At 46.6% G+C, this 27,991-nt stretch overlaps 1 protein-coding gene across 3 annotated transcripts; it reads right to left on the reverse strand.

The window, feature by feature from the left end:
• Nucleotides 1–3,111: 3,111 nt before the first annotated feature.
• On the reverse strand, nucleotides 3,112–27,691 carry LOC107207872 (cystathionine beta-synthase-like protein). Of its 3 annotated transcripts, none has more exons than XM_015635614.2 (17): nucleotides 27,544–27,691; nucleotides 21,984–22,108; nucleotides 21,029–21,240; nucleotides 20,719–20,825; nucleotides 19,858–19,992; nucleotides 17,299–17,378; nucleotides 16,714–16,848; nucleotides 16,143–16,212; nucleotides 14,504–14,595; nucleotides 13,552–13,677; nucleotides 12,742–12,826; nucleotides 12,441–12,546; nucleotides 11,634–11,708; nucleotides 10,752–10,886; nucleotides 9,716–9,824; nucleotides 7,160–7,244; nucleotides 3,112–5,894 (listed from the first exon to the last, which is right to left on the reverse strand). In XM_015635614.2, exons 2-17 carry the CDS (start codon nucleotides 22,017–22,019, stop codon nucleotides 5,785–5,787), a joined length of 1,698 nt encoding a protein of 565 aa, XP_015491100.1. In that variant the 5' UTR covers nucleotides 22,020–22,108; nucleotides 27,544–27,691; the 3' UTR covers nucleotides 3,112–5,784. The 3 variants fall into 3 exon arrangements, with proteins under 3 accessions (XP_015491100.1, XP_015491116.1, XP_033367731.1); XM_015635630.3 differs by lacking the exon at nucleotides 27,544–27,691 and adding an exon at nucleotides 23,309–24,809; XM_033511840.1 differs by lacking the exon at nucleotides 27,544–27,691 and adding an exon at nucleotides 22,250–23,271.
• Nucleotides 27,692–27,991: the final 300 nt, after the last annotated feature.

Genomic DNA, 27,991 nt, shown 5'->3' on the forward strand with positions numbered 1-27,991 from the left:
CATGTCCTGCAGGATTCCACTGGCTAAACATCAGCATCCTCAGGCTGAGAAGCAACAACTGGAGAGAGCAATCAGCCAGCCAAAAAAATGGGGGGAGGCTGCTGAGAACACTGGGGTGCTTCTGGGCTTTCACAAGAAGGTATGACACAAAAATCTGTGCCTGGGGAGAGGGACTCTGCTTTTAAAACACCAACAAAAAGACTCCTTGCAGAGGGAGTTTTATAGTTTTCACCTCATCTTCCCTGTGAGGTTGGGCAGGCCCTGGCACAGCCCAGAGAATCCTGGATCCCTGGAAATGTCCAAGGCCAGGCTGGACAGGGCCTTCATAAACCTGGGATAGTGGAAGGTGTCCCTGCCCATGGCAGGGGGTGGAATGAGATGGTCTTTAAGGTCACTTCCAACCCAAACCATCCAGTGATTCTGTGACCCCTGTGGGGATGCAGCACTCAGGTTTTACTTTTGGGCACTTGGGAGGAAATACCTCTCGTGACCACAGTCACGCCCCACCAGTGATTTTTGTGTTCCCTAGAAGGCACAACCTGGTTTTAAAATGTTCCTGATTCTGCTGTACCAAGTGGGAAGAAAAAGCCATGTTTTCCCCTCCCATGTAATTTAATATTCAAAAGGCTTAATCAAAGCAATTGAAGCTCCACATGAGGGTTTGAGAAGATGTCAGGAGAAGGGTTAGCAATGTTTTGGGAGGGCCTAAAGAAAATAATTCAGGGCAAAACAGGCTTTCCTTCGTTCTTGGCCAGCAGAAAAAAAATCTTGCTGCGAGGGCATGAGGTTAAAACCACTTCTGGTTGAGCTGAATTGGCCTGTGAGTTGAAGTACTGCTGATGATACCCACTATCTGAATAATGTGGGTAAACTGGGAAAAAGGGAGGCTCTCACTTGCTGTTAAAAATATTTATTTTTTTACCTATTCAACGCACTTGGTGTAGAAGTGTTACTGCAGAACAAAATGATGCCAGCTGAAACACAATTCCAGCTGCCTCAGGCCAAGGCAGGAATAGGTTATAAAAGTTACATTTTTGTTACTGCGTTGGAGCAGCCCTTCACACCCATCTGTTTTAGGAGAGCTCACCATTTGCTTGTAGTGTTGCCTTAGGATTTTAGCTTTTTTATTTTTCATGTATTTGTAATCTTGAAATTCTTTGGTGTATAACTTTAAACTCCACATTGAGTGTTAGCTGCTGCTTTCCCATTTTGGTCAGACAACACAATTCCTCTCCAGGCCTGGGAATCAAGGACACCTCACTGCCTCAGGGCCTGAGAAATGCAAACAAAAGTGAGTTGGGGGGAGCAAACTTGGGGTAAATGACTTCATTACCTGCAGCTGGAATTGGAAGATTCACCCCCAAAATGGACCAAACTTACAAAAGTGTGAAAACCCATGACCCATCGTCCAGTTTTGGGCGCAGCCCCTGGGGGAATTTGTCTGCCCTAAATGTACCTGAAGGCCCTTCAATGAATAGAACTGTTCTTTACCTTAATTTTGTCTGGTGTCTGTTTTTAGGTAGCCCCAGAAAGGCTTCAGCACAACCCACGGGGTATTCAGCACATCTGAAGAGCTTCCTTTGTTCTGCTGCTGGGGGCTGTGGGGAGAGCCATGCTCCAGGGATCCTGGGAAGAGCAGGCCTGCAGGCCTGGAAGGAACATGAGGCATGAGCAGCTCCGAGCACAGCACATTTCCCACCCCTCACAGGTCACACCTGCTCTGCTTGTCCCACAGGGCACATCAGCTCCTTCCTGCTGGCTCCAGGAGGGTCTTGCCGTGCGTCAGGACATTGCCAGCTCTCCAGCTTCCCCAGGTACAGGCAGTGGCTGTGACAGGGAATACAGGGCCAGGTGGTGCCCACGGGCCCCTTGCCCTGTTTTTTTGGGCACACAAACCCAGCTGCCTGCCACTGGAGGAGGCAGTGACCTCCCCAAGCCTGGGATTTGGCAGGTGTGAGAGAAGTTATGGCATGCTTCTAGCTCCTGAAAGATCAGTGAGACCTGCAGGGTAAACAGCACTTGGCTTTTCCTCTAACTAGAGGTGGATTTTTCCATGGGACAGGGTGGTGGCAGGTGAGCTGGCTGCTCTTAGTGCCCTCCACGAGTCAGGTCCTGTGGGCTCTGCCCTCACCCACCATCCTCCAGCACGTGACAAAAGGTAGCAGCACTTCCATCAGCAACACGAGTGTGGGTTGGTGGTTGTGCTTTTTTTTCTTTTTTTTTTTTTTTGTTCTCCCTCAAGGGAATTTATTGCTTTCATAAGGCAGCTTCCTGGACTGAAGTCCTCCTTTTATCTGCAGAGCCAGCACAGCTGATTGTACCCAGTAATTTTCCTGCTGGTGATGAGGAGGGGCAGCTCCTCAGCTGGGGACAGCTGGGTCCCAGGGCTGTCATTAGGCTGTGACTCATTTGTCAGAAGGTCTTGCAAAAATGGGGTTTGGGCAGCACCCTGCTCTCAGCTCCAGCCTGGGGGCTGCTGCTGACGAGGTGCTGAGGAGCTCTGATCCCTCAATAGCTGCCCTGGCTGAAAGCAGAGGCCTGGTTTAGGGCCTGAGGTACCACACCAGGGTATTTCTTAACCTGTCCAGCTCCGTGCTCAGCCTGCTGGAAGGTGGAACTTGATCCCTCACACTTCCTGCAGCTCTCTGTGCTTGGGCAGCCTTTGGCCTTTTGCTGAAACATTGGACATGACAACATTAAAATAAACCTCTCTGTGCACAGGGGTGATGCTGGCCTTCTGCCCCTCAGGCTGTGGCATCAGGATCCCCTTTTCCCCCTTCGAGGGGGCTGCCAAAAGGGAAGGGGAAGGCAGGGGTCTGCACTTGCTGCCAGCCACAGCAGCATTTCAGGTGTCACACAAGAAGGATGTGCAAGATGAAGTCAGCCCACACTGTTGGACTGGGAGAAGGAGATGAAGCTGAGGACAGAGCACTGTGTGTGTGGGGAGCAGCATGAACAGCAGCATGAGGGCAAGGAGCTCTTGCTGGCAGGACTGGTCTTGCTCTGGAGACACAGAAACACTCACACTGACAGCCAGGGGTCTTCTGCACTGATTTCTTACAGTCTAACACGCTTACAAGCTTGAACTGGCATTAAAAAAACAACCCAGAGTCGTTCCACAATCAAACAGCCTTTATTAAACTCTTTGTGTTGTACATTCATGAATATCTGTGCAATAAATACAGCTCATGGTGTTGATTTTTCCCAGCTCCTTGAAGCATAAGAAATCTTCCCTTTCCATTAGTTGACACTACACAGTAAGAAAAACTGTTGGATAACAGGGGCAATGTCAGGAAACTTCAGACAGTGAGCCTTGAGTGAGATTTATAACAGCAAGCAAAAGTTTTCAGAAATGAGCTTGGTGGGCAGATGAGGCTGGTCTGGCTGCTTAGAGGAGCTAAGCTGCTAGCCAGAGTTCTGGAGTCAGCCACAGCTTGTACAAGAAATGGGAAATAACATTAGACATGACAACCTGAAAATAAACCTTAAGTCACTGTCTGGTAACTGCTTGCAAAATATTGTACCAATTTTACTGAATAGCTGTCTTCAGGTGAGAAAATAAAAAGTATTTTTGCACAGCCAACATTAGGACCTATAATCTCTTACAGTGACAAGCAAATACAGCATAAATTGTTGATAAAAATATCCATGTGCAAAATAGTTTTCAGGTTTAGTCAGCGCTTGCATAAGCAGCAAAGGTAAACAGAAGATGCAGGCACTCACTTCAGAAAAAAAAAAATACAGTTTTGTTCAGGCTCTGGCCTTCAGCTTCAGGTAGAAGACTGAACAAATTGCAGTCTTTCTTGGCTTTCAGAGCATTTGAAACAAAGATAAGCCCAGTTTTAATCAGCCCTATCACAACTAACCAGGACCAGGCCAGCAATGATGTTCTCAGACATGCAAAAAGGCATCACATTTACAAGCTTTTGCATAGGAATTTCAGCCCTGCTGGATTCCCTGTCCCCTTCTCTTTGCTGCCTTCATCCCTGCCATGGGAAAGAGCTCTGGAAAGTTCTTCAGTTGTGCAGCAAATCTATTTATTTACCCCATTCCATGGTCTCACCAAGTTGCTGCCCTGAATATGAAAGACTTTTTCCTCCCTGTGCCAGTGCAGAACTGGAGACAGCTCCTGCTCTTAGCAAACCCCACAGGAGCAGGTGAATTCCTTTGGATCCTCTGGCTTACTTGGAATGCTTTAGACTCCCATCCCATGTTCCCCACCATTTCTAACCACCTCCAATGTCTCAGTCCACAATACTGCCAGTTTTCATGGCACTACAGGGATTAATGTATGAGCAGTGAACTAAAAAAACAGATTCAAATCTTTACACTTCTTTATAACTGACTAATTTGCTGTCCCACCTTTAACTCCTCTCTGAAAAGCAGCTTTGAGAACCTCCTTCTGCCATTTTCATATTTCTTGCTGAATTCAGTTAGGTAGTGACACAGAGTTTTTACAAGGGAAAAGGACAAACCTTAGCTACTCAAGCACCTCGAATGTCAGATGGAAAATGGGGAAAAGAAAATCAGATAAGAGCCAGTAAAGTAAATATTCAAAATAATGCCAAAATCTAGCAGCAGTGACATCTACAATGTCACTTTTCAGAAAGAAATTGATCACCTTTTAGAACCTTTCAACTACTATTGAAGTTGCACATGTATAGATTGATAGTTTTTTTTCCAGAGTCTTGGGAAAAGTTGTCTTAAATCTTAAAGAAGTGTATGAGTTTAATGGCAAACCACAGTTTAAGGTAAGGATGGGCTCACTTTCCTTCAGCAATAGCCCTAATCTGAAGGGGTAGCCAGTGCAGGGCTTTTCTCCTAGAATAAGGCACTACAAGGTAGAAGTACCTGAACAAGACTTGGAAGAGTTCACAGCTCTTGCCAGATTATCTTTGGCTCTTCTTTGGCACAAAAAAGGCACACTGATATAAATAAAAGGATGGGGAGGGAAGAAGAAGGTAAGAGATGAAACAGAATGATTTGAAAAAACCTTCAGGCAAGATGCTTGATCTCACCTTTTAAATCTTTCCATTTGTGCTTACTTATCAGGATACCACTGGAAAAAGAATAGGTCTGTCATGGCAGGGAAGCTGGTGCCCTGTGTAAAACAGTGTCACTGGTTTATGTTTGTCACTTCACTGCCATGCTTCTACTCAGACCAGCTTTTCCTCAGAGCAGATGGTTGGAGCAAGTCTCAGCTTCAGCCCTGAGGATTTTCTCTTGTTTTACAATGATGCCACCAAAAGGGAAACCCTCCTTTCTTCTCCCTATGCCCCTCCCAGTCCCAATTTTGTCTCCACACAGGTAATACCTAATTTAACACCCTTGAATGGGTGGGAAAATAAAAATTCCAGAACTTTCCAGAGCTCTCTTGGGCCTCTGCTTCTGCCTTTTTATTTCACCACATTTTATGATTCTGAAACAACATTTTGGAAAGCCAGCCTTTAGACATAACAAGTAAGGAACAAACCAGTTAATTTAGGCAATATTTTTTACACACATATATATATATATAGGTAAAAAAATAAATTGTCTTGATAAGAAATATTGCTTAACCTGATTAAGAAACAAGTCCCAGAATCTGGGCAATACAGCAAGACACATTGGCTGGATAGCTGACACCAGGCTAGCTAACTGCTTCTCTTCAGAATTAAAAAACAAACAAAAAACAACCCAACCAAAAAAAAAAAAGGAAAAAAAAAACATTCTACTTAAGACATAAACCTGATTCTTTGTTTGAGATTGCAAAATATTGAAGAGGCTCCACGTTGCTGCTTGGCTTTAGTTGGATTTCCTCTCCCGCTCCCGTGCGGTCACAAAGTTCAGGAGGTCGATGGCTGTCACGATGCCAAACACCATCTGCCTCTTGCTGGAGGAGCCATTCATGTGATCTGCACAGAGAAAAAAGGGAGTTCTGGTTCCAGGAGGCACAAACACAGCCCCTCCTGCTTGGTTTTAGTAGCAGTGTTTGTAAGGTCAGGGGCTGAGCCATCCCAGCTCCACGAGCCCGGAGCTGTGGAGGGGGAACACAAAAAGCACCTTGGGCAAGAGTCACAGAGCAAGTGACAAGGATTTTCAGCTCAGTAAAGCTCCTCATCAAAAAGGACACTGAAACTTTATGGAAAGAAGGATAAGGATGCACTGGATTTCTTTGTCTTGACACAAAAACTCAAACCAGGCCTTCTTGTTATAAATGTATTTTCCTCAAACATTAATTACTTGAAACAGCTGCAAGTGGCATAACCCCATTGGAACCAGGGGGCACCTGAATGGCATTTTGAGGAGGAAATGTGACACCACCATCTTCCTTGCATCCCTGTCAAATACAGAATCAGTATAAAAACCACAATACCCCACTCATATCCAGAAAACGTACTAACCATACCACCTTTGCTGCATTGAGAGCACAGGGTCAAGTGATTTTCTCATTGATTCTTAGTGAGCCTGAGCCTTGACCTGAGAACCAAGTGGCCACATGACCTCTGGCCCTTTATCAATTGTCTAAATTCCAGTTCCTAAAGTCTCTCTGTACTGAGAGGTTTAGTCTAATTCTATACTGTCCTGGGCTTTTTGTTTACTCAATCTCAGTTTCACTGCAAGCTTCCAGTGAGATTCCAGGTTTATAAATAGTCAGCTCAGAGCCAAGAGCACATCCTTATGGAGATTATCAGGAACAGCCCCAAATTTGATGGCTCTTCTTCTTCCAGTTATAATTGAGAAGCTAAAGATAAATTTATCTGACATGATTTATTCTGACTCTCATTTCTCACTGTTTTTAACTTTGCAAAGTTGTCTGCTATTAGGAAGATTAAACAGGACAAAATATTATTCACATATTAGAGTGGTATACCCCAGATTTGAAGATTTATTTAGTCTTACTAATCCTAGAACGGTTTGGGAAGGAAGGGACCTTAAAATCATCTTGTTCCACCCCTGCCACAGGCAGGGACACCTTCCACTAGACCAGGTTGCTCCAAGCCCTGTCCAGCCTGGCCTTGAGCACTTCCAGGGATGGAAATTTGGTTTAGCAGCACGAAGTTAGACACAGAATGAGGATTTTTCATCTTCAGAGCTCACTTTACACATTCACACTTGCACTTGCTTCTTGTTGCCACTCAAAGATTTGCTCTCACAAGGTGCAGGACTTTGTACTCACATTGAATTTGCTCATGAACCACCAGAGCAAAGTGGTCTATTTCCAGGATGTGAGAGAGTTTCCCCAAGTTGTCTCTCAGGTTAATCTGAGGAGAGAGTTATAAAACTTGAATAAAACAATCTTTTCTATGTTTAGTAGTTAATAATCCCCATAAGCTTCATACAGAACTAAAATCAGTACATCAGCATTTGTGTAATGCTCCCACCTGAGGCATGAGAAAACACCAACAAATCAAGGCCAACTTAAAAGATCGGTTTTCTTTATTTCTAATTTCCAAAAAAACAAAGCACTACATAAAGTTATTCCTTCTGATTCTGTAAACATAGTGAATGTAATGTAGATCTGCAAAATGTTAATAATCAAAGAAGGTCAAGTTTTCCATGTGTCTCAACAAAATTAGTTACCATAAAAGCCTTTATATTTGGTGATTTTATTCTAAAAAGACTGAAAAAGTGAACAAATCAGACTGCAAATCATTGTGAAGTGAATATGATCTTCAAAGGCAGAAAAGCCCAAACAAGCCAAAAAAACAAAAAAACAAGGATGAAAGACTGCTCAGCTAACACTGGATTTGGGGGCAAATCAAGAAACTGAGATTTAATAATTCATTTTTTTGTGAAATTTGACTTTGCTAAGACTGAACAAGAAACCACCCTGTTTCAACTCTGAAAAAATACAGATATTTGCAAAACACTTTAGCAATCACCTGCTGCAATCATTTTTAAAAAGGTCTAAAATTGTTCAAACGTGACTTAACAGATGAAGCAGCAGCCACAGCTCCATTAACCAGGTGACTTTCCCCAGCACCCACCATCTGACATACTTTTAATGAAGGAATTCACAGCAGAGTTTTGCACTGTAGATTCAAAAAGCCTCTCAGTAAGAAATAAATGCCCACAGCATGAACAGTTGGGCTGCACTAGAACACGGAGCTCTGTCTCCCTGCTGGGAGTCAGAGCATTCCCAGCAGCCTGTGTATCCAGACTGAGGAACCAATCCTTCAACTTGTGGGCTAGGAAAGGAAGGAGATGGGAAATCTGGATCTGCTGCCACATGGAGTCATCCATCAATCCCAAATCTGTCTTCAGGGGCTGGGCAGGACAAGCAGCACTGAGACAAGCATGGAGGCACAAAGCTGCCTAGAGATGCTCAGTGGGAATTTAACAGAGCCCCCACAGAGTTTTCACCAGTCTCACTACTGCTCATTCAAGCTTCTTAAAACACTTTGCCCATGGGTTTTCCCACATTTAGGCTTTGTTTTTAAGCCTACTAGGTCTCGAGGCAGTGAGTACTACACTACACATGACTGGGAACCCAAACCACTGGAACTAACATCTGACTCCACAAGGATGGCTACCCCCTCCACTGGCACTTGTTTGGGTTGGCAAATTATCCTGTGACTGGTTTCAAATCCCCAGAGCACAATTGTAGCAGGGACTTTGAAAAAAGCTCTAACCATTCTGCTTCCATTCTAAGAGATTATCATCAAATAATTGTGGAGATCCCACCAAAGCAGGTTGCCCATGTTATAAAATCACAGGATGGTTTGGGATGGAAGGGACCTTAAGGATCATCCAGTTCCAACCCCCTGCCATGGGCAGGGACACCTCCCACTATCTCAGGTTGCTCAAAGCCTCATTCAGCCTGGCCTTGGAAGCTTCCATACATGAGAAATCCACAACCTCTCTGAACAATGTAAAAAATCCAAAAGATCCATCTTTTCAAAATGTACCTTTGCCCTGGTTTACAGGCCAAGCCTCTTACTTGATGCATGCTGTGGTATCCCATGTAGGGTTCCAGAAGTTATTTTGGTGCCACAGTTGATTCATTTTACCAATTTCACTCATAAACATGCCAAATCAGCTTGTCTAAAGTGGTAAGAGAAGCAAAAGCCACAATATTTCTGAGGTCTTTTCTCCATTAACCCATCAATTCAAATGGAAAATAACCATTTTTAGTTAACAGTCAGCAGTACCACTTGTTTCACTTCAGCTTGTGTCACTTCCCTTCAGCCTCCACCAAGAAAATACCAGAAATAAAGAGAAAATAAATGGTTTAAGCTGTTCTTTACTGAAGAAGCCTTTAAGCTGCCCATGGCAAGAGCCACCTCAGAAGTGCAGAGAATTGGCTGATGCAGCCAACACCAGAGCAGCCACAGAAACCATCACACACCACCAGCCCCAGAACCTCTCAAGGTGTCCAGGTGAGGGAGAACAGGAGCTAAGAAGTTGTGTTACGCACCACATTTCCCCATGATGCTGGATTATCTGTCTGGGGAGGAAAAAATAAATTTACATTTGTCCATAAAGAACCAGCACCCTTGAGTGGCTCACAGGTTGAACAGGAGCATTAAACACAGTTCCAGAACACAGCACTTAATCCACTTTGGGACAGTGCTGGAACTTAAATCCTGGTGAAAACTAAGCCAAGCATTCCATGTTTTAAAAGAAAATTCTGTGCTCAATAACAGCTGCTGGCATGGTCCCAGATAAACCTCACCCAGCCTGGGTAGTGCTAGCACACCTTCTCTAGTACTTGCAGAATATACCTGCCTACCTGTTGAAATTGCTTGTAGATTACTTTTCTGACTTCATCAGAAGGCTTAACTTTTCCAACAAGCAGTGAGGAAAGCATGTTACCCAGGGTAACCATGCCCAGAATCACCCTGGGGAAGGAGAGACAAGATAGGGATAAACAACACAAAAGACTCAGGTGTTCCTGTAGAAAAAAGCCTCCACTCCAGCCAGCCTGGAGGAGTCAGTTCAGCTACTTCATGGTAATAATGCAGCATTATCGATGGTATTCTTGGATTCTGTGTGTCTGCAGGAGACAGAGTACAGTTCTCAGGGGTTCTGGAGACACACACAGGGCAGCAGGTGCTGCAGGTCCTTCTGAGCACCAGGACATTTTCATGTCCTTGCAACTGGAGAGAGCTACCTGCAATCTCAGAGAGCTTTTGGAAAGCACAGACTACTTCATTTTTTCACACTCCCATCTGTCCTTTTGAAAGGTGTGACAGCCAGAGACAAGCTCACCCCAGTTTGGCTCATTTCCCTTCCCCCTGTGAGGATCTACAACAATTCATCCCTCGGGTCAGCACCACTCTGCAACTCTTCAATGCTCAGCCTGAGTGCAGGAGACCTGCAGGGTGACAAGGCACATTCCAGCTTCCTGGGGACACCCTGGTTTATTGGGGTCACTGCAGCACTGCACTACAACACAGGGTGCTGAAGAAGCTCTGTGAAGCTCTGAGAGAGGTGGGCATGTTTGGGTTGGCTGTTTTAAATAGGAATTTTTTGCTTTTTTAAGTTAAACTGGTACTATTAAAAGAAACTAAATTATCCTGCAGAGACACAATGAATAAGTATGTCACATTAATCATTAGAAACATGTGAAGGACATGACAATCCTGGCATGAAAACACAAAGTCCAGCATTGGTGTGTTCAAGGCAACATTTCTGAGCTGTGTTAATAAATTAAGAAGGATGAGTGAGAAGACATTGCATTTCCAGCAAGACATTTAAAAGACATCCCTGAGGACCTGCTGAGGGAAGTGATACATATGGATGAAGAGTGATATATGTGGACATACCCAGATTCATCAACAACTGGTACCTGGTCGAATCCCTTCTCCCGGAGAATTTCCACGGTCTTTGCACAGGTAACAGTTGGAAGCACAGTCAGGGGGGCAGAGAGCCTCAGTTCCTGAACACTGATGTTCCACCACCTGGGGATGGAATGAGAAACAAACCCATGCAAGTCTTATGGAGCACACAGAACCAGTTCTTCATGCACAGTGGCCTCCAGCACCACAGGAATGACAAAAGGCTGCAAGGAAGAGTCAGGATTCAGCCAGAGTTAATAAAGCTTCAGCGCCCTCAGGTGTTATTCCCAATATCAGAAAGTCACTGAAGTGTGAGAAGGCTTGAAAATCAAAACCCTTTTCCTCATTTCATCTGCTTTCTATGGTTACAGATAGTCAATAGAGAGCACTAATCTCCCCAATTTCATTTTTTATCTCTCACAGAAAAAATTTTGTGCTTCTACTCAAAGACCCATCTGTATTTACAGTCATAATAGACAACAATTTGGGAAAGATTCCCTTCTACCTATGTAGACTTGCAGTGCTTTGCACTCATGAACTCTGATTTTGGAAGGATTCTTTGCATATTTCCTTCTTTTTTTTTAATTCCAGACATAATGCTTTTCATTTAAAAAAAACAGTCATTAAATACCAAATTTTCTTCTGCTGCCATAAAACTCAAGGAAGGATGTCAATTAAAGTTAATTGTTAATTAAAGCAGATTTGATTAACAGCTGCAATTATACATCAAGACAATAGCATGGAAGATCAGCTACATCAAAGGAGAAGTATAAATTGAAATGAAAATAATTTAAATTGCTTTAAATTAGCAACTGCCATAAACTCGATTGAATAGACTGATGAAAATCCAAATGGATCTGATTGGCTTACCAAGGTTTGTTGCCAAAGTCTTCTTCTTTCATGAACCCTTTCTGAATCATCCATTTGTCACTCAAGAACTTGGACCTGCAGAGCACCAGGAAGTGAAAAGCTCATTTGAACATCTGACAGCAAACAGAGGCAACTGTTCACAGCTCACTGTCACCAACAGCTACAGTGTGATTGGAAATAGTCCATCATCTGCCATCCAAGCTTAGCAGCCAGGGACATGGAGAAGAAATACTCATGGGAAGAAAAAGGAATCCCATAGGAAGCAAAATTCCAACTGCATCAGCCCCTTGGAATACGATAGAGGCACAGCCTGGAATGAAGATGTGTCTGTCTGCAGCTTCTATTTGTCTAATATTGAGATGGATGCAGGAGAAGTCAGGAAATTCACATAAAAATACCATGTTTTGGTGTGTGTTTCAGTGTGGTTGGAGAAAAACTTCTCAGCACAGCTCAAAGCCCTGGCACTTCCACCTGCAAACTCCCCCTGATGTGGCTGGGGCTGCAGGACTGCTGGATCCTGCTGTGGGCACAGGAACCCTCCCAGGAATGGGATAACCAGTGATCTCCCACAAATAACACAGTGAATGCAAGGCCTGTGTTGTGAAAAGTGCTAACCAGTGATGATTATTTACTGAAATCAGAGCTCAGCTTCAAAAGGGGAAAGATCCGCCCTGCTCCATGTCAGACCCCTTTGAGACAGCTCAGAACTTGTGCCCCAAAGACACTCCTTGCTGGGATAACTGGGTGTTACAGGGTCTGAGGGACTCCCTCACCCCTCTCCCAGAGGGAAAACCTGCAGGTCCTTACATGTAGTTCCTGATGGAGTCAGGGCAGATGACAACACAGCGCTGACCCTCCTTCAGCTCCTTGGCTGCCTTCACAGCCACAGACATGGCACTGCCCGAGCTGCCACCTGCCAGGACACACAGCAGGGCCAAAACAGTCAAACCACGAAAGGAAGGCCATCAAAAGAGAGGAGGAGAAAAAGCAGAGGAGCCCAGGGCAAGGAGGATAAGCTCTGAAGTGGAAGGAGGTCTCTGATCTGCAGGAGGCTTCAGCCTCCCACAGACTCCTCGGAGAAAGGCAGAGGATTGCCGCCTGCTCTTACCACACAGCAGCCCCTCCTCGCGGATCATCATCCGTGCTAAGGCAAATGACTCCTCATCATTGCTCTTGTACCACTGGTCCACTACCTGGGGAGGGGCAGGACACAGAAACAAGGCTCTGTTTAAATGAGGAGGGACAGGGGAACTACACAACCAGTGTGAACTCAGCCCCAGCCCTTGGAGGGAACAGATTCCCTGCTGAGCCCGGGGTTTCCATCCTCCTCCAAATGCCAAGTGGGGTTTTTTGCCAAGGTAAGATGATCACATCAGCACAAAAGGCTCCTTATTGGAACCTTCCTGTGAGAGTAGGCTGCTGTGAGTGAGCCTCAGACAGCATCAGCTTCCTCCTCTCTTGGAAGGCTTCCTAGAGACACAGGCTCTGCTCAGGACAGTCTTAACCACTCTGTCCAGGAGGGGCTGGGATGCTCTGCTGGAAGGTTTTGTTTTGTAGTTTTGTGGGTTTTTTGTGATTGGTAAGTTGGTGTTCTTTGTTGTGTGTCTGTTTTTATTGTGTGTGTTTCATGATTGGCTTTTTGGGTGTGTTTTGGGATTTTTTTAAGCACAAAAATAAATGTGCTTTAAAAATTTTATCTACTTGCAGCATTTTGACCTGGCATTGTAAAACTAATGTGGCCAGTTCAGAAGCCTTTCAAGGGCTGTTTATGCTGATGGAAAGAACAGGAATAGTTCTGTTTGTTACCCCTTCCATTTCAGCTTGAAGAAGTACTTCCCCAAATTTTTCCTCTGTCTTTAACCTCAGTTCTGCATCCCAGCAGAGGACAAAGGGCAGCAAAACAAGCAGCATGACTTACAGATCTATCCAACACCGTGGGGACAAAATCATATCCAATTCCTTCCACTTCATACGTTGTCTTGTCAGTCTTGTTCAGTTCTTCTGGTTCAGCAAGGATGGAGCCTTCAGGATCCACCCCTATAATCTGGAGAAGCAGTTTCCACTCAGGCCACCAAGACACACAGCTTTGGAGAGCACAGCCCCTGTGGGCACTGGCCTTGTCACAGCTGCTGGTGGCACACAGCCAACCTGCTCTCCTGCCCATTTCCTCCTGGCAGCATTCACCTCCCCTGGGTGCAAAATGCTCTGCTGCTTCTGGCCCCCTTGGAAACCCATCCCACCTCCTCAGGCTGTGGACACTGATGGCACCACTTGTTCTACACAGGTTTTGCTTGGTTTAAACAGAAAGCAGGGTTTTTCTGACAAGGCTGCCCTCATTCACATCATGCCAGGCATCATTACAGACAATTCATTTTGTGCCAAGTGCAGGCAGATCTGTTTTGTTTTCTTTACCACTCCCTGCTTGTGTAGGAAAATTCTCATGCTTGAAGCAGGATTCCAAGTTCAGTGAGGAAATCTAACACATCACACAGTAAAACACACAAGTTGGTGTGTGCAGAGACAATCCCACTGGGCAAAACCTCAGCAGCTCCAGAGCAGCTGGGGAAGGCACAGCCAGGGAGGAAACTCAAGTCTGCAGAGCACACACCAGAGAGGGAAGTCTCCAAAACACCCCACTGAGGGATCTGAGGGTCAGTGGTCATCTGCTGAGCCAAACCTCAACTCTGGTCACCAGTGGGACCCAGAGGACAATGATTTCAGACACTCTGATGCAGCCAGAGCTACCTTTTAACTGAGAACACCCAGGAGCTTCCCACAGAGACCCAGGGCAAGCTTGCAAGGAGAGGGATGTGCCAAGGGGAGCAGCTTGAGGAGACACTAAAGAGAGAAGAAGTGGGCTTGTCACTTACTTTGCACCCTGGACACTTCTCCTTCAGCTTCCTGGAGATGCCAGTGATGGTACCTCCTGTGCCAGCCGTGGCCACCACCATGTCCACCTTTCCTGTTTAAGGGTGTGTGAGAGAAGTGTGAAATCTCCAACAGAATTATGGATTGAAAGCTCACTTACACCTAAGGATGGATTTTCTTCAACAAAAATGCACAAAGTGGCTGAAAAGGGCAAGGTAGGGCTCTGCTTCCCAGGGGTTGCTATGAGACCTGCCTTGAAAATGCATTGCTCAATCATCCTTTTCTCCCACAAGGGTTTTGAAATGTCCACCCAAAGGCCTGGCAAGGCACCAATCCCTGGCACTTTGGACACAGCTGGAGGTGGCCCACAGAGCTGACAGCTGCAGTTTTCCTGTAACTGTATTTGCTGATACAGATAATTCATTCTCTAAGTTAAACTGAGCAGCCCATTATGTTTGTTAATTAACTGAGTGAGTGCCAAGAGCATGGGGTAGGCATCCCTGGAGAGAAATGTTAACACAACTACTCCCTCATTTTCGTATCAAAAAGACAGTTTTGGTCACTAGCACTCAGAGTGATTGTGGATATGATAGTTCATCCCTGTGTCACCACCTGCAGCTTCTCTGGTGCATCCACATGACAGCTTTGTTAATTAAAAAAAATAAATTAAATGGATTTTTAAAAGATCACCAATTCACTCACAAAATCAATTGATTAGCAGCCAAAAGAATAACACCCTACCAAGCAGGGGTAACTGAACAGTGCCTGGGCTGTAAGGAGAAGTAAACAGAAACAAGAAGCCTAAATCTGGAACTCATCTGGACCCTCAGTTTGTGGGATAGCAGCTTGTAAAAGTGTACTGACTTTAACTCAAAGTTTGTCACAGAAAGACAAGCCAAATCCTCTCAACAGCTTGAGTTTTAGGAGGGAGGAGAACCTTTCACATGGTCTTTGCCTTAATGTGAATTAATTTAATTAAATCAGAAACTGTTTAATAAGGCAGGTCTGGAGCCTTCTGTATGACCCCCTTCTGTCCCCTGTGGAAAAGCCCACGTGGCTGCAGCATCACAACATCCAACAGCTCTCAAAGCAGCTCCAGAGCTGAGGAATGAGCCCAGCTGAAGCTCTGCTGCCACAGCTCAGCCCCTTCTGGTGCTCAGCTGCTCAGAGCCAACACTGAGAGAGCCCTGCAGAGCCAGAGGGTCCTGCTGGTGACAGCTGAGACACAGAGCACTTTGTGCTCCTGAGGACTGCTAAGTGAAGATGCTTCCAGCACTAGGAATCCAGGAGTGTTTGCTCTGGGAATGTTACAACACCTATTTCTGGTTTTGTGATCAAAGAATGACCCTATTCCATACCAGTCTACCTGTGGGTTGTTTTTTTTTAAGGTAACTTAAACACCACTGCTTTCTCCACCTGCTGACAGGCAGAGAAGTCTAAAAACCAAAGAATTCTTCTTCAAGGGAAAAAAAGAATCATCATTACTGAAATAAGGTAACTCTCTAACAACACACAGCACATGTATGGGGTTTGCTTCATCAAAATCCACGTTTTCCTCACCTGAGGTCTCATTCTCCAAGTACACAACAACAGGGCACTACCAGGGGCTCTTTGAAGAGTTTAGCAGTAGAGCAGACCTACCATCACACTGCTGCAGGATCTCCTCAGCTGTGGTGTCGTAGTGTGTCAGGGGGTTGCTGGCGTTGCGGTACTAAATTGAAAGACAGATCAGCCACGAAATAGATCAGGAACACAAAAATCACATTTTGAGAGAGTTCAAAACCATTTTGAACAATCCCCAGGCCCCACAACACCAAAACATACTCTCAGCAGAATGCTGCATTGTGTGTTATCTGGAACTAGGCCTCCTAAGTGACCTAATTTAAGTGTCAGCACCCTCCCATGCCAAAATTAGTCCTGTCAGTGGGACAGCACTCTTAGCAGCATGAGCTCTGTGTCCATTCTTCTTCACAGGAGTGCCAACTCAGTGGAAATACACTAAGTGTTGTAGTTCTGACAAATACCAGCTCATTGCTGCTCTCTAGTGACTGTAATAATTTCCTTTCCTACAATGTGGTGACTGCTCAGCTCCAGCTCCAGATTTGGGGCATCTTCTCCTCCAGAGACACATGGAGAGTGTTGAACAGACAACCCAGAACACCACAGAGCCTCCCCCATGCTACACCTGCACCTCTGACACCTTGGCTCTTACCTGGTCCAGGATGTGTGCATTGGGGATTTCATTCTTCAATCTCCAGGCCACCCCCACGTGAGATTCGGGAGAATCAAATCTGGCTGTAGTTGGGGTCCTCACAATCTCAGCACCCAGAGCTCTCAGGACATCCACCTGCACCAAATATAGGTGGTCACAAAACCCCAAAACACCCTCAACAGGCTCCCTTCACACTCAGCCCCGAGGCCAGAATATTTGCAGACTATTCAAAGCTTCAGCACCGTCTTCCTTCACCCTCTGCTCAGCGAGGGACAGCTAACCTGGGGCACAGGTAACCACTTCTATGTGCCAGGCAAACCTCAGGCTGTCCTGACATCTGTATTTAAAACAATAATGGGAGTTTTCAAAGTGGCAGTGCTGTGGGGATGGGTCTTAAAGACATTTTCTCTCCATGGCTAGGCAGCCTGGATTTCTCTGGGCACTGGCAACAGCGCCTCAGCACAGCTGTCCCTGGCCAAGAGCCTGCACCTTTGTTGCTGAAGGCCCAGCACTCATCTGCACCAGGAACTCTGCAAGTGCAAACACGTTTATCTTTAAATTTTTGAAAAGAGAGGCAGCTCTGACCTTCTCCATGCTCATTTTCTCTGGCATGACGATGATGCAGCGGTAACCCTTCACTGCCGCCGCCAAGGCCAGCCCGATCCCTGCAAGCAAAGGCACGCAGAGCACTCAGTGAGCAGCAGCAAAGCACAAAACCCACAGTGCCAGCTTCAGCACGCCCTGGCTTTCATCAGATCTTCACCAGGGGCTTGAGTGGAGTGTCTCTAGAGGGGTGGCAAAGGGAAAGTTTCTGCCTGTAGGGTTTACAGATGCTGATACTTGTTTGAGGTTCACAGCCCAGAGAAAGTTTACACAAGGGTGGGGAAACTTTAACAAAGCTTTACCACATGCTCATCACCTTCCTCCTGTCTCACCCACTTCATTTTTCCAGAATTAATTTGGGAAAGGAACAGTGCTTTAAGCCAGAGGACCTAGAGGAATCACTTGGATTCTGCCAAAAGGTCCATAGAACCTCTATTGACTCACTTCTGCATAAATCCCTACTTGCAATGCGCTGAAGTCCTGTCTAAAAACAAATTATTTATATGCTGTTGATGACTGAGGTTCAAATCCACTGTGTCAGCTTGGCACCACAGTGAAGCACACTCTGAAAATCTGCACCTCCAGCCTGATTCCTGCCTGGTCACTGCCTGCACCTGACGAGCTGAGCTCAGAGGTGCTGGCCCTGTGGAAGGGAAGCTTACACCTGCTATCAGATCACCTCTGCTGGACAGGCTGAGCTGATCAGGTTGGCTGAGAGGTGTGAGAGGTCAGGCTGCAGCTCCCCTGCTCTTCTGGGCACCAACACATGCAGCTCACCCTACACAGAGGCTTGCTTGTTCAAAGCTGGCTCTGTTTCTGTTTCTCTCTAGGGGAGAGAAAAACCCCACCTGAATAATCTTTTAATTCTTCCTGTAAGAGAAGCATAACTCACACCCCAGACAACTCAAGCAGTGTTTAATATATTGGGAAAGTTTAATGTAAGGGAAAGTTTTCTCAGTTTATTATAGATAAATATGGATGCCCATATACACAAATAAATAAGACAGCAGCAGCCTCATTAAAGCCAAAGGCTGAAGTCATCCAGATCTTCATCATGGTTTGATGAAGAAATGATTTTGTGACCTGAACTCTAATACTTTGTACTTTCTGCTACTGACCTGGAAATGCAGCAAACATCAAAATAGGACTTTGGCTGAGGGAGAACTGGGATGCAGAGAGGATAAAAATGTAACACATTATCTCTCACATTCAACATACTCAGTAGCTCTGAGCAGTAGAGAGCAAAAACCAATTTTCTCAGGTTACTGTGTGCCCTGGTCTTTGCTCTTATGTGACAAAAAAAAAAAAAAAAATCAGCTTTCTGAAGTAATTGTCCTGTATCTCCTTCAGTTCTGCCTTTTTGGATGCTGTGGCAATGAGAATCATTTATCAGGTACTGACCCAGAGAGAGGGGTGTCATGGTAAGACCTTGGATACTGGAAGAATGCAACACACAAGGATATTTTCCACTCCATGCCATTGTTCAGGCAGGAGGTTCAGCCACACTCACAAAGACTTCAGCTGCCCTGGATGCCCCCAGAACCCCCTGATTCCCCCCAGAGCAGCTGCTGAGCAAACAGCAATGGATGGGATTTCTCCTTTTCTGCTGCAGGCTGGGGAGCTGGTCACAGATCAGCTCATCCCCCAGGCCCTCCAGGAACAGCAGAATAAAGATCTGCCTGCCCTGTGTCTGTCAGAAAACAGCAGTGGGTGAAGTCCAGAGAAGAATTCAGGAACAGGACCAGACACTGAACACATCAGGCAAAAGGGCAGCTTGTAGCTCACCCCATGAACCTCCTCAGAGGAGGCAGTGTATTAGATATTAACTATTTCTCTTTACCTACATTATGTATTTTATATTTGACTTGAGGGGGAACATTCCAGGTGTGTTTGACTTCCCATGAGTAGAGCAGCTTCACACAATTACAACTTTGCCACAGGAGCCCAGAGTTAACTCCAGACTGCTCAGATCATCAGATGCTCTGCCCTGGCCCCTGACTTAAGGGACTGTTCCTTCCTCCAGCCCTCCAAGGAGGAAAAGAGGACCCAGGTGGAATCTGCTGACAATCCAGGTGTGCAGGGGCTCTGTCAGGCAGTGCTGTAAGGATGCAGCTCATCTCCCATCTCAGCTGCATCACCATGGAAAGGGCTGTTCCTCAAACCTGACAGAGGAACCACGGGACTTCCCCAGCAGAATGAAGGGGAAGATCCAGATTCACACAAGTCTTATGGTGTGGATTTTTCACAATAATTTCAGCCAGACTTGAATTCCTAAAGACTCTTGTGAGTCTGGCCTAGCACTTCTTTTATTTTAAAGCAAAGAGGCTCTGCAATTTAGCAGAATCCCTTCCCACCTGCTGTGCTCAGCACAGGACACTGCAGGATTGCTCCTGGTGTGAGATGGAAGAGGCACTGCTCCCTGCACCACGCAGGCAGGAAGAGATTCCCTTTCTCCCTTGCACAGGCTGCCACCCCAAACCTGCCTTTTCCAGGAAAACCCCCACAGCATTTCCCCCACACTTTGCTCTCTCCATCCCCTACCTGTGTTCCCAGAGGTTGGCTCTATGATGGTGTCCCCAGGTTTCAGGATCCCAGCCTTCTCAGCATCCTCCACCATCCTGAGGCTGATGCGGTCCTTCACGCTGCCCCCGGCGTTGAAGTACTCGCACTTGGCCACTGCAAACACACAACAGCAGGGCTGGCAGGGATTTCAAAGCTCAGCCAGCTCCACTCCCTGTCCTGGGCACCCTTCCACCAGAACAGGTTGCTCAAAGCCCCATCCAACCTGGCTTTAAAACCTGGTCTTGCCCTTTCCTGCTAAGTTCTCCAGCCAAAAAAGTTCTGATCAAACTGAAGTTTCTCACCATGCTCAGCCTGAACTTTCACTCCAGTTCTCCCAGCATCAATCCCTTCACCACCTTTCAGGACTCTGATCAGAGCCTCCTAATATCTACAGTATGGCTGGGGTTAAAAACCCAAACAAACCAAAAAAAGATTCACCAACAGTTTCACCCCTTCAGTCACTTTCAGTGATCTTTAGTGATAACTGCAGAGCTGAATTTTGCACACAATGATGAATACTCTGAATAGGAGAAGCAGCCAAAAACCTCACACAACTTCTTTAAATTTAAAAATAATATTTTCTATGAAAAACATTTAGCGTTTTGTACAGAAGTGGAAAAGCTGCAGGAATTGTTCTCATGAGGTACAAACTGAAAGATGGTTTAGATGACCAAATCCTGAAAACCAGAAAATCTGCCAAGGAAAACCAGGAATTTTTCCTCACCATTTCCTGCCAATTACCTGCACTCCTGTGGCCAGGTTATATGACACTACTAACCTGAGCTACCCAAGTTACTTAAACAGTGTTTGTTAGTTTGTTCTCTGCCTGCAGCAACTCACAGAGTTCACACTTGAGCCCAAAGTGCTTCCCAATCTTGTTGATCCGCACCAAAGGTGTATTGCCAACTTTATTCAGGATGTTTGGCAGGATCTTCGGAGGCTCTGGCCTGGTACAAACACAAACAAGGTCAGAGGATTCACAGAAGGGTCACACAACAACCACACAGCATTTATTGCTTTTTATTTCAACCAGCTTTCTCCTTATCAGGCTGGTTATTTAAGCTCAAATGAACATCCACTGGGTACAAACTCACAAGATCAGGTCCTTGATCGAAAACATGGATTAATCAGGAAATAAGATATCACTTACAGGGTGGCATGATGATGGGGGGAGGCAGAGAGGGGTTTCCCAAGTTTCCAGGTGCATTTGCTGGGTGTATCAGGACGGATCCAGTGCCTTTCCTTCTCGCTAGCCTTGCATTTCTCAGCGTCCACCCCACCAGGGACAAGATGATTGGCAGGTGCATGAGGGCATGAGTTTGTATCTGGCTTCTTCTGGGAAGGAAGAGTAGGGATTTCATTCTTGGGGGAGGGAGAAGGAAGAGGAAAGAAAAACAAAAAGAAATAAAAAAAAAAGCAGTTGATGTTTTTGCAGTACTGGGAAGTGCTTCAGCATCATCTTGATTTGCCAAATCCTTATCACCAACAGGAGAATCTTGCACTGCGAGTTTGGGAGCAAAGGCTCCCCACGAGTGCTCTGCACAAAGATAATTTAAACACACATGTGCTCACTGTAACAAACCTCCACAGACACAAAAACAAACCAGGACTATTCTCATGCCAGACACCCCTCCCACACCAAAAGCTCTCAGAAATGAAACCTCCCTGTTCCAAGCAGGCTGGAAAACAGTAAGACTGCTTGGTCTTGGTGTGATTAGAAAACTGTGCCAGGAGACTCTGCATTGCTGCTGGTGGTCACAGAGAACTCTTCCAGAAAGTTTTCAACAGCACCTTCCTCCACAGCAGCTCAGAGCCCCATCCAACCTGGCCTTGAAACCTCTTGCTCTTGGCCCTTCCCTGAAAAGTTCTCCAGCCAAAGAGCTTCTGATAAAAGTGGAAGTTTCTCCCCTTGTTCAGAACTTTCACTCCAGTATGCCCAGCATCAATCCCTTCAGTTTATTTTATTTATTTTTACTGATTAACCTCTTGCCTCAACAGAATTTCAGCCAAACAAACTAGAAATCTCCCTGGAATCAGGCAGGGCTCTCCCAAATGCTGGTGATGGAAAGATGGGCAAACAGTATTCCCCAAAGACCTGTGAGTACCTTAGACACAGGCCTGTCTGATACAAACTTCTCCATGGACTTTGGTGGGGGTGGTGGTACAGGAAACTTGATTTTCTTCAGGAGAACAACTGCTGTGGGTCACAAGAATGGAATCCTCTTCAAAGCTGCAGATCATACAAGTTAGAAGAAGAAAACAAAACAACAAACAAGATTACTTCTAAAAGCAGGATTAAAAATAAATCATGCAGCAGAGGTATTGTGCAAGACTGATGGAGGGTCCCCTGACCCTGTCCCTCCTGCATTACCTAATCTTCCCTCTGCCCTTTCCTCCACAGCTCAGAACCAGAAAGTAAGCACAAAACTTCTTTTAGCAGACCTTCTGCAACTCCAGGAGCTTGAAAGCCACAAGAAATAACAGGAAATACTTCAGTTCACAGGAAATACAGTCCTAGAGACACCAAAGGTGAAAGGGCTTCATGGTGCTGTCCCCAAAAGACCCTGCACACAACTTTGGAAAAAGTTTTATCCAGGAACAGGGGCCTCTCCACCCTTGAGGAGAGCAAAATCTCACATGTTCCTACCCAAAATTAATTAGTGTTGCATGCACAGCTACAGTGATGCTGCACAAAACACACACAGCAAATGGCCCATGCTTCTAGCAGCTTTTTGCTCCAGAAATTAGTAAATACAAAATAGTAACTTCATTTCTCCCACCAGTTGTTCACAGAGCCTGGCTGTTTCCTATCAATTAAAGACAAAAATCTGGCTGAAATTTTGGAAAGCATGAGGGTTTTTTTTTCCCCCACATAATATTTGTTTTCTTCATCACTGTTTTGCAGCAAAGTTCAGCTCTTTCCATTACTGAACTGTGCTGGAAAGGGTCCCTGGCCTCATCCTCCTGACAGATGCACACAAAACACATATTTAAGATCTCACAGAGATGATGAGATTTCTCTGGTGAGAAAACTGGAGAAAATAAAACCTGGATCACAGCATCAGTGACCTTTAGTGTTTGATGCTGCAAAGTTAACACAGGCCACTAACCACTGCTGCCTCAGGCACACCAGTGCCCCTCCTGCATGCTGCTTTGAAGAAAATGCCTAAAGCATTTAAACTGCTCTCCTCTAGGGGAAAAAAAATCTTCTGAAAAGATCAACTTTCTAACTAGGCCTTGAAATAATTTTCCTTACAGATAAAAAGATTTCCACACCACCAAAATGACAGAATTCTGTTTAATCAGGTTAATACATGCCCAAGAGCCAGGATGGACTATAACCTGTCATAGACTACTGACCAGGGTTAGAATGAGGGACAGCAGTCTAAAAAAGCAAAGATCCCATAAATACACAAAATCTAACACCAACCTGTCTTTGCCACCAGAAATCAGCTTACTTCCAGTTCCAGAGAAACCCAGCCTTCATTTCTCTTTCTAGGACAGTCTGGTTCACAGTCCAGAGTATCACTGTTTGGTTTTTTTTGGTAAAGGAAAATTACTGGAGGAATTTCAAGGTTTTCTATGAGGCATATGCTCTCTGAGAGAGCTGGCATGAAACACTGGACACAGACAGTGGCTGCCTCTGCCACAGGTAACACTGACAATATTGACAAAGTCCAGCTGAAAGGGGGGCCCTGCTGCCAAAGGATCAAATAATTTCAAAATGCAGGAGAAAAGCAGCAAGGGTTTAGAGACAGGAAACTGCAAATTTCGTTCTGCTTCCAAGTTTTCAAAAAATAGGAGCACAAAACCTGTAAAAGCTTTAAAACACTCAGTTTTAAAGCTCTTTCAAGAGCATCCAAAAACTGAGATGAAAGAGGGAGAAATTCGCTGCAGTAAAACAAAAAATTAAGAGGTTTACAGTATTTGTTCTTCATATTAATGGCAGGGAAAAAAAATAATGTGGCTCTTAAAAAGCTGCTTTTTGGAGGATTCCCTCTGGACTTGGCAAGGCAATAGTATCTGATTTCCTTTATGGTAAGGCAAAAATATGAATAATTTACTACAGCAACTCCCATTACTTCTTGAACAGCAGAAGCTGAGAAAAAGCTTATTTATTGCCCTCAAATAAGCTGTGAAATTCTCTCATATTTTATAATGGCAGTACTTGATGTTTGAGCAAAGATTCAATAATGGGGCTTCAGCTCTGAACAAAAACAAGGAGATGGACAAAAAGCTAAACAACAACAAATGGTGACAAAAAGGTCACCAAATACTGACCTTTAGCAACATAATTCATTGCTTGCAGCCCAAGGTGACACAACCTCAGCAAAATGGGGGGCAGAGGTGGTCTAGGACATCCAAATCCCCACCCTGATCCTCCCTGCAGGCCCAAAATAGACTTTTTTTCTGGAGAGGCAGCACTGGAGGATGGCAACTCTGCTTCTGTAGCTGCAGCTGAACACTGCTCAGCAGAGGCCAAGGGAGAAAAGCTGCAGGAAGAGCTGCCCATCTTTAGGAAAAAAATTCTGACAGCCTGAATTTAATTTTCCTGTAAAGGGGAACACTGCCAAAACTAGTTGGGAGTGTGGGTAGAGTCTAACTAGAAAAGCCTGACTAGCTCCTGCCATTATATCTGCAGATAACACAAGGAAAAAAAATAATCAGAAAGACAATTTACAAAGCCACTTTAAACCTAAGTCATGAAGGGGAGTGGGACTCAGAGGTACAAGATCCAGAAAGTCTCATGGGCAAGGCTCACACCCCTGGATCCATCTCCACAGGGAACCCAAGATCTGAATTATTTTCCAGCTCCTAGAGAAGGCCAGTGAGTGAAATTAATCCCTGAGCAGCCTGAGCTGAACTCACTGCACAGATGAGTCAGGAGCTACAGTTTCTGTGGCTGTGCAGAGTGTGTGATAGCAGCACTGATGTACTCAACTATTTAAACAACCCATGTGCAACAACCACATTAACTGGAGTCTGCCTGGAGCACACACAGCTGTCTAAAAGGCAGGAGTGAGAGCTGGATCAGAGGGAGAAGGCCCCAGGGGTGATGCTCAGGGAGGGACCAGATACAGAATTCCATTATGCTGCAGCCTGAGAAAGGGAAAGTTGATGATGTGAAGCAGGTACAAATAAACCACTGCAGAACAGTTGTTCTGCTCAGCCTGAGTACCACAGAGCTGCAGGATCTCTGTGGATAACCAGATGTAGCAGCACACATCCAGCCTTTGGAAACACCATAGCTGTAACAGATTAAGGAGAAAGTCAAACATTCGGGTTGTTTTGCTGCTGTGGTTTTTCTGTGAGTGTGTATGTATGTGTGTGTCCTTGCTACTTCCTCAGGAGCAGTCATCCCTCCTGTGTCAGGAGATATCAAGTGACCTGAAGTAACACGGGAATAAATTAACTTTAGCTCTAGGAAGAGATCCTTCAAGAATCCAAAGTCTTATTTCCATTTTCTCCTACAGAGCAGGTGAGGACATGCATGTCCTCTCGATAATCCCTCTTTAAAAGCCAGACTGGCACACTCCTAACTTTCTGAAAGGAAAAGAGAAATTCTTTAATGCCCTCACCTCTGTAACATTGCAAAGTTTAAACTCTGGCAGCAAAGCAACTTCCACTGCTGTGGTAATTGTTATTCTAGAAACCAGCCAGGGAGAACAGGGGAGTGCTGTTTGCTGTGCCCCCAAGGAGGGAAGCTGTGCCTGCAGCCCTCTCACAGATGTCTGACAGCTCCATTACCTGAGTTCACTCCAACCCTGCCTGGACTCAGCCTTCTGAGGGAAGACTGATGTCTTCAGGAGCACAGCAGCATTAGAGAAAAGACTGGAGAATGCTTTAGCTGTGTTTTTACCTCTTGCAGCCAGAAGCTTTCAGCATTTCTTTTCCTGTTTCTAGTTCCCCCTCCTTAGCACACAGAGATTGACCAACACTGCAGCAGTGCTCATCATCTGCCCAGCTCACCAAGCCCAGGGAGAGGAGGATTCCAGGGAGGGAGACAGAGGCTCAGAGATTAAACAAGTTTCCCAGCATGACAGAAAGAGGAAGCTGCTCAATTTCTGACCAGGTCTGTAAGACAGGCAGAAGCACAGCACCCCTTCCTCAGCATTCTGGTGCCTCCTGCAAGGATTCTCAACTTTTGTTAGCCCAGGGACCTCTGATAAAGGCTGGCAGAGAGCTGGGCAGGAAGGCAGTTTTTTGGGTTTTGTGGGAAAGACCAGCTGCCACCACTCTGCACCCGTGGAGCTTTCAGCAGGATCCCAGAGCAGCCAGGAGCACAGCACTGCTCTGTGCCCGGTTCCTGTGTTCACACACAGGCCACAGGCCAGTAGCCAGAGGCCAGCCCATGCCAGCCACCCTGGCAGGCTGCCGTGCTGCCAGTGACGTCCCTGAGCCTGCACGCTCCAGGACACGGGACACTCGTGCTCCTGGCTGCCACCACCCTCCTTAGAAGCACTCCCTGGCCTCAGGAAAGCTGGTAACTCCCACACAGAGGGGATGGCAGGATACCAGGAGCCACCAGCTAGTATGGAAAAGGATGCTGAGTGTAAATACCCCAGTACTGGGCACCTAAACCACACTTCATCAGAGCTGATCTCCCTTCAGAAGAGAAGTGCCAGGTTCTGAGCAGGCTCCAGTTTCTCAGGAAATGCCTTTTCTCTCTCACATCCCCACGTTTCTCTGCCCTGATGTTCTGTGTTTTTCCGCCTTTCCACAGCGCAAGCGTTGCAGAACGCGGAGCTCTGACGCCTCAAATCAGCAAACAGACTCCTGGCAAGGGTAAACACAGTGAGCAACTCTGCTGGAACGGGGCCCAGAGCTCCAAAACCTCCATGGCCAAAGGCTTTAGGGTTACAGAGATACACAGCAAACTAGATACTCAACCAGGAACAGAAGAATCACTCGTCTTTCAACTTGGGGCTGCTTCGAGTCACTGGGAGCATTATTAACCCTGTTACTGAACAGCTCCCTCAGGTCCTAGTCAAGTGCAGATCCCCCTCAGCTGGCGAGGGGTAGTAAATGGAATCAAATGTAAAACATAAGCTTCATGGTCCAGTGCATCAGCCAAAAAAAGCTCGCGGGAGAACCTCATGGCACCCACGAGAACGATGGGCAACGAGCCGAGACTAGCTGGAGCGGCGGTGCCAAGCCCCGCGTGAAACCCAAAAGGCACAAAGTCATCTTGTGAAGCTGTAGGAAAAGCAGAGAGCCCATCTCTGCCCCGGGCTCAGAGGAGGCGCTCCCAGGCATCCTCCGGCCCGTCCTGGGCATCCGCAGCAGAGCCAGCAGCGCCCGGGGGCAGCTCCGGGGCTCCCCTGAACCGCAGCTGCCTCTTCCCGGCATCGCAAAAGCGAAGCAGAAGCCCAGCTGTGCGGCACGGAGGGGACCATGGTGCCACATCTGGTCCGAGCTCCCCGCGCAAGCGGAGCCATCCCGGAGCACATGGCACGGGACCGCATCCAGACGCTTCTGGAACACCATTCACCCTGCCACACTCCGCAGCCCCCGTGGGCAGTCCGCTCCAGTCCGCAGCCCTCCATCCCCTCGGGGACGTGGGGCACGGCCGGCCCGCAGCTCTCCCCACCCCAGGTCCCGCTCCCGCGGATGATGCAACGCGCGGCCACCGGGATGCGGCGGCCCCGGCACAGCCCTCCTCACCCGCGCGATCCGGACGCTGCCAGGACACGGCTGCTGTGGGGATGGCGGCGATGGACACTGTGAGGAGGATGAGGACAATGATGATGAGGAGGAGGACGATAATGATGAGGAGGAGGACGAGGATGATGAGGAGGAGGAAGAAGGTGCGGAGGATGCGCGGGGGTTTAAGAGGAGCCCGCGAGCCGCCGGCTCCGCCCCCCTCTGGGCACGCCCCCGGCCACGCCCCCTCGGTGGGGCGAGACCGGCGAGGCGAGCGCTGATTGGTCAGCGCGGGGGCGTCGGCGAGTCCGAGCCAGCCAATGGGAGCGCGGTGCGCGGGGCTGGAGCCGCCGGGGATGCCCGAGGATGTCCGGGGATGTCTGGAGATGTTCGGGGATGTCCGGGGATGTCCAGAGATGTCCGGCAATGCCTGGGGATGTCCGGGGATGTCCGGCCAGATCACTGAAGG

Source organism: Parus major, chromosome 1, assembly GCF_001522545.3.
Source record: "Parus major isolate Abel chromosome 1, Parus_major1.1, whole genome shotgun sequence".
NCBI lineage: Eukaryota > Metazoa > Chordata > Aves > Passeriformes > Paridae > Parus > Parus major.

Coding starts and splice junctions, on each gene's coding strand:
- LOC107207872 (XM_015635614.2), bottom strand. CDS start 22,019: ATGGAGAAGTTTGTATCAGACAGGCCTGTGTCTAAG. Junction 17,379..19,857: donor GCCAACCTCTGGGAACACAG/GTAGGGGATGGA, acceptor CTTTGCTTGCAG/GGATCGGGCTGGCCTTGGCG. Junction 13,678..14,503: donor AGAAGTGTCCAGGGTGCAAA/GTAAGTGACAAG, acceptor CTGCTTCTCCAG/ATTATAGGGGTGGATCCTGA.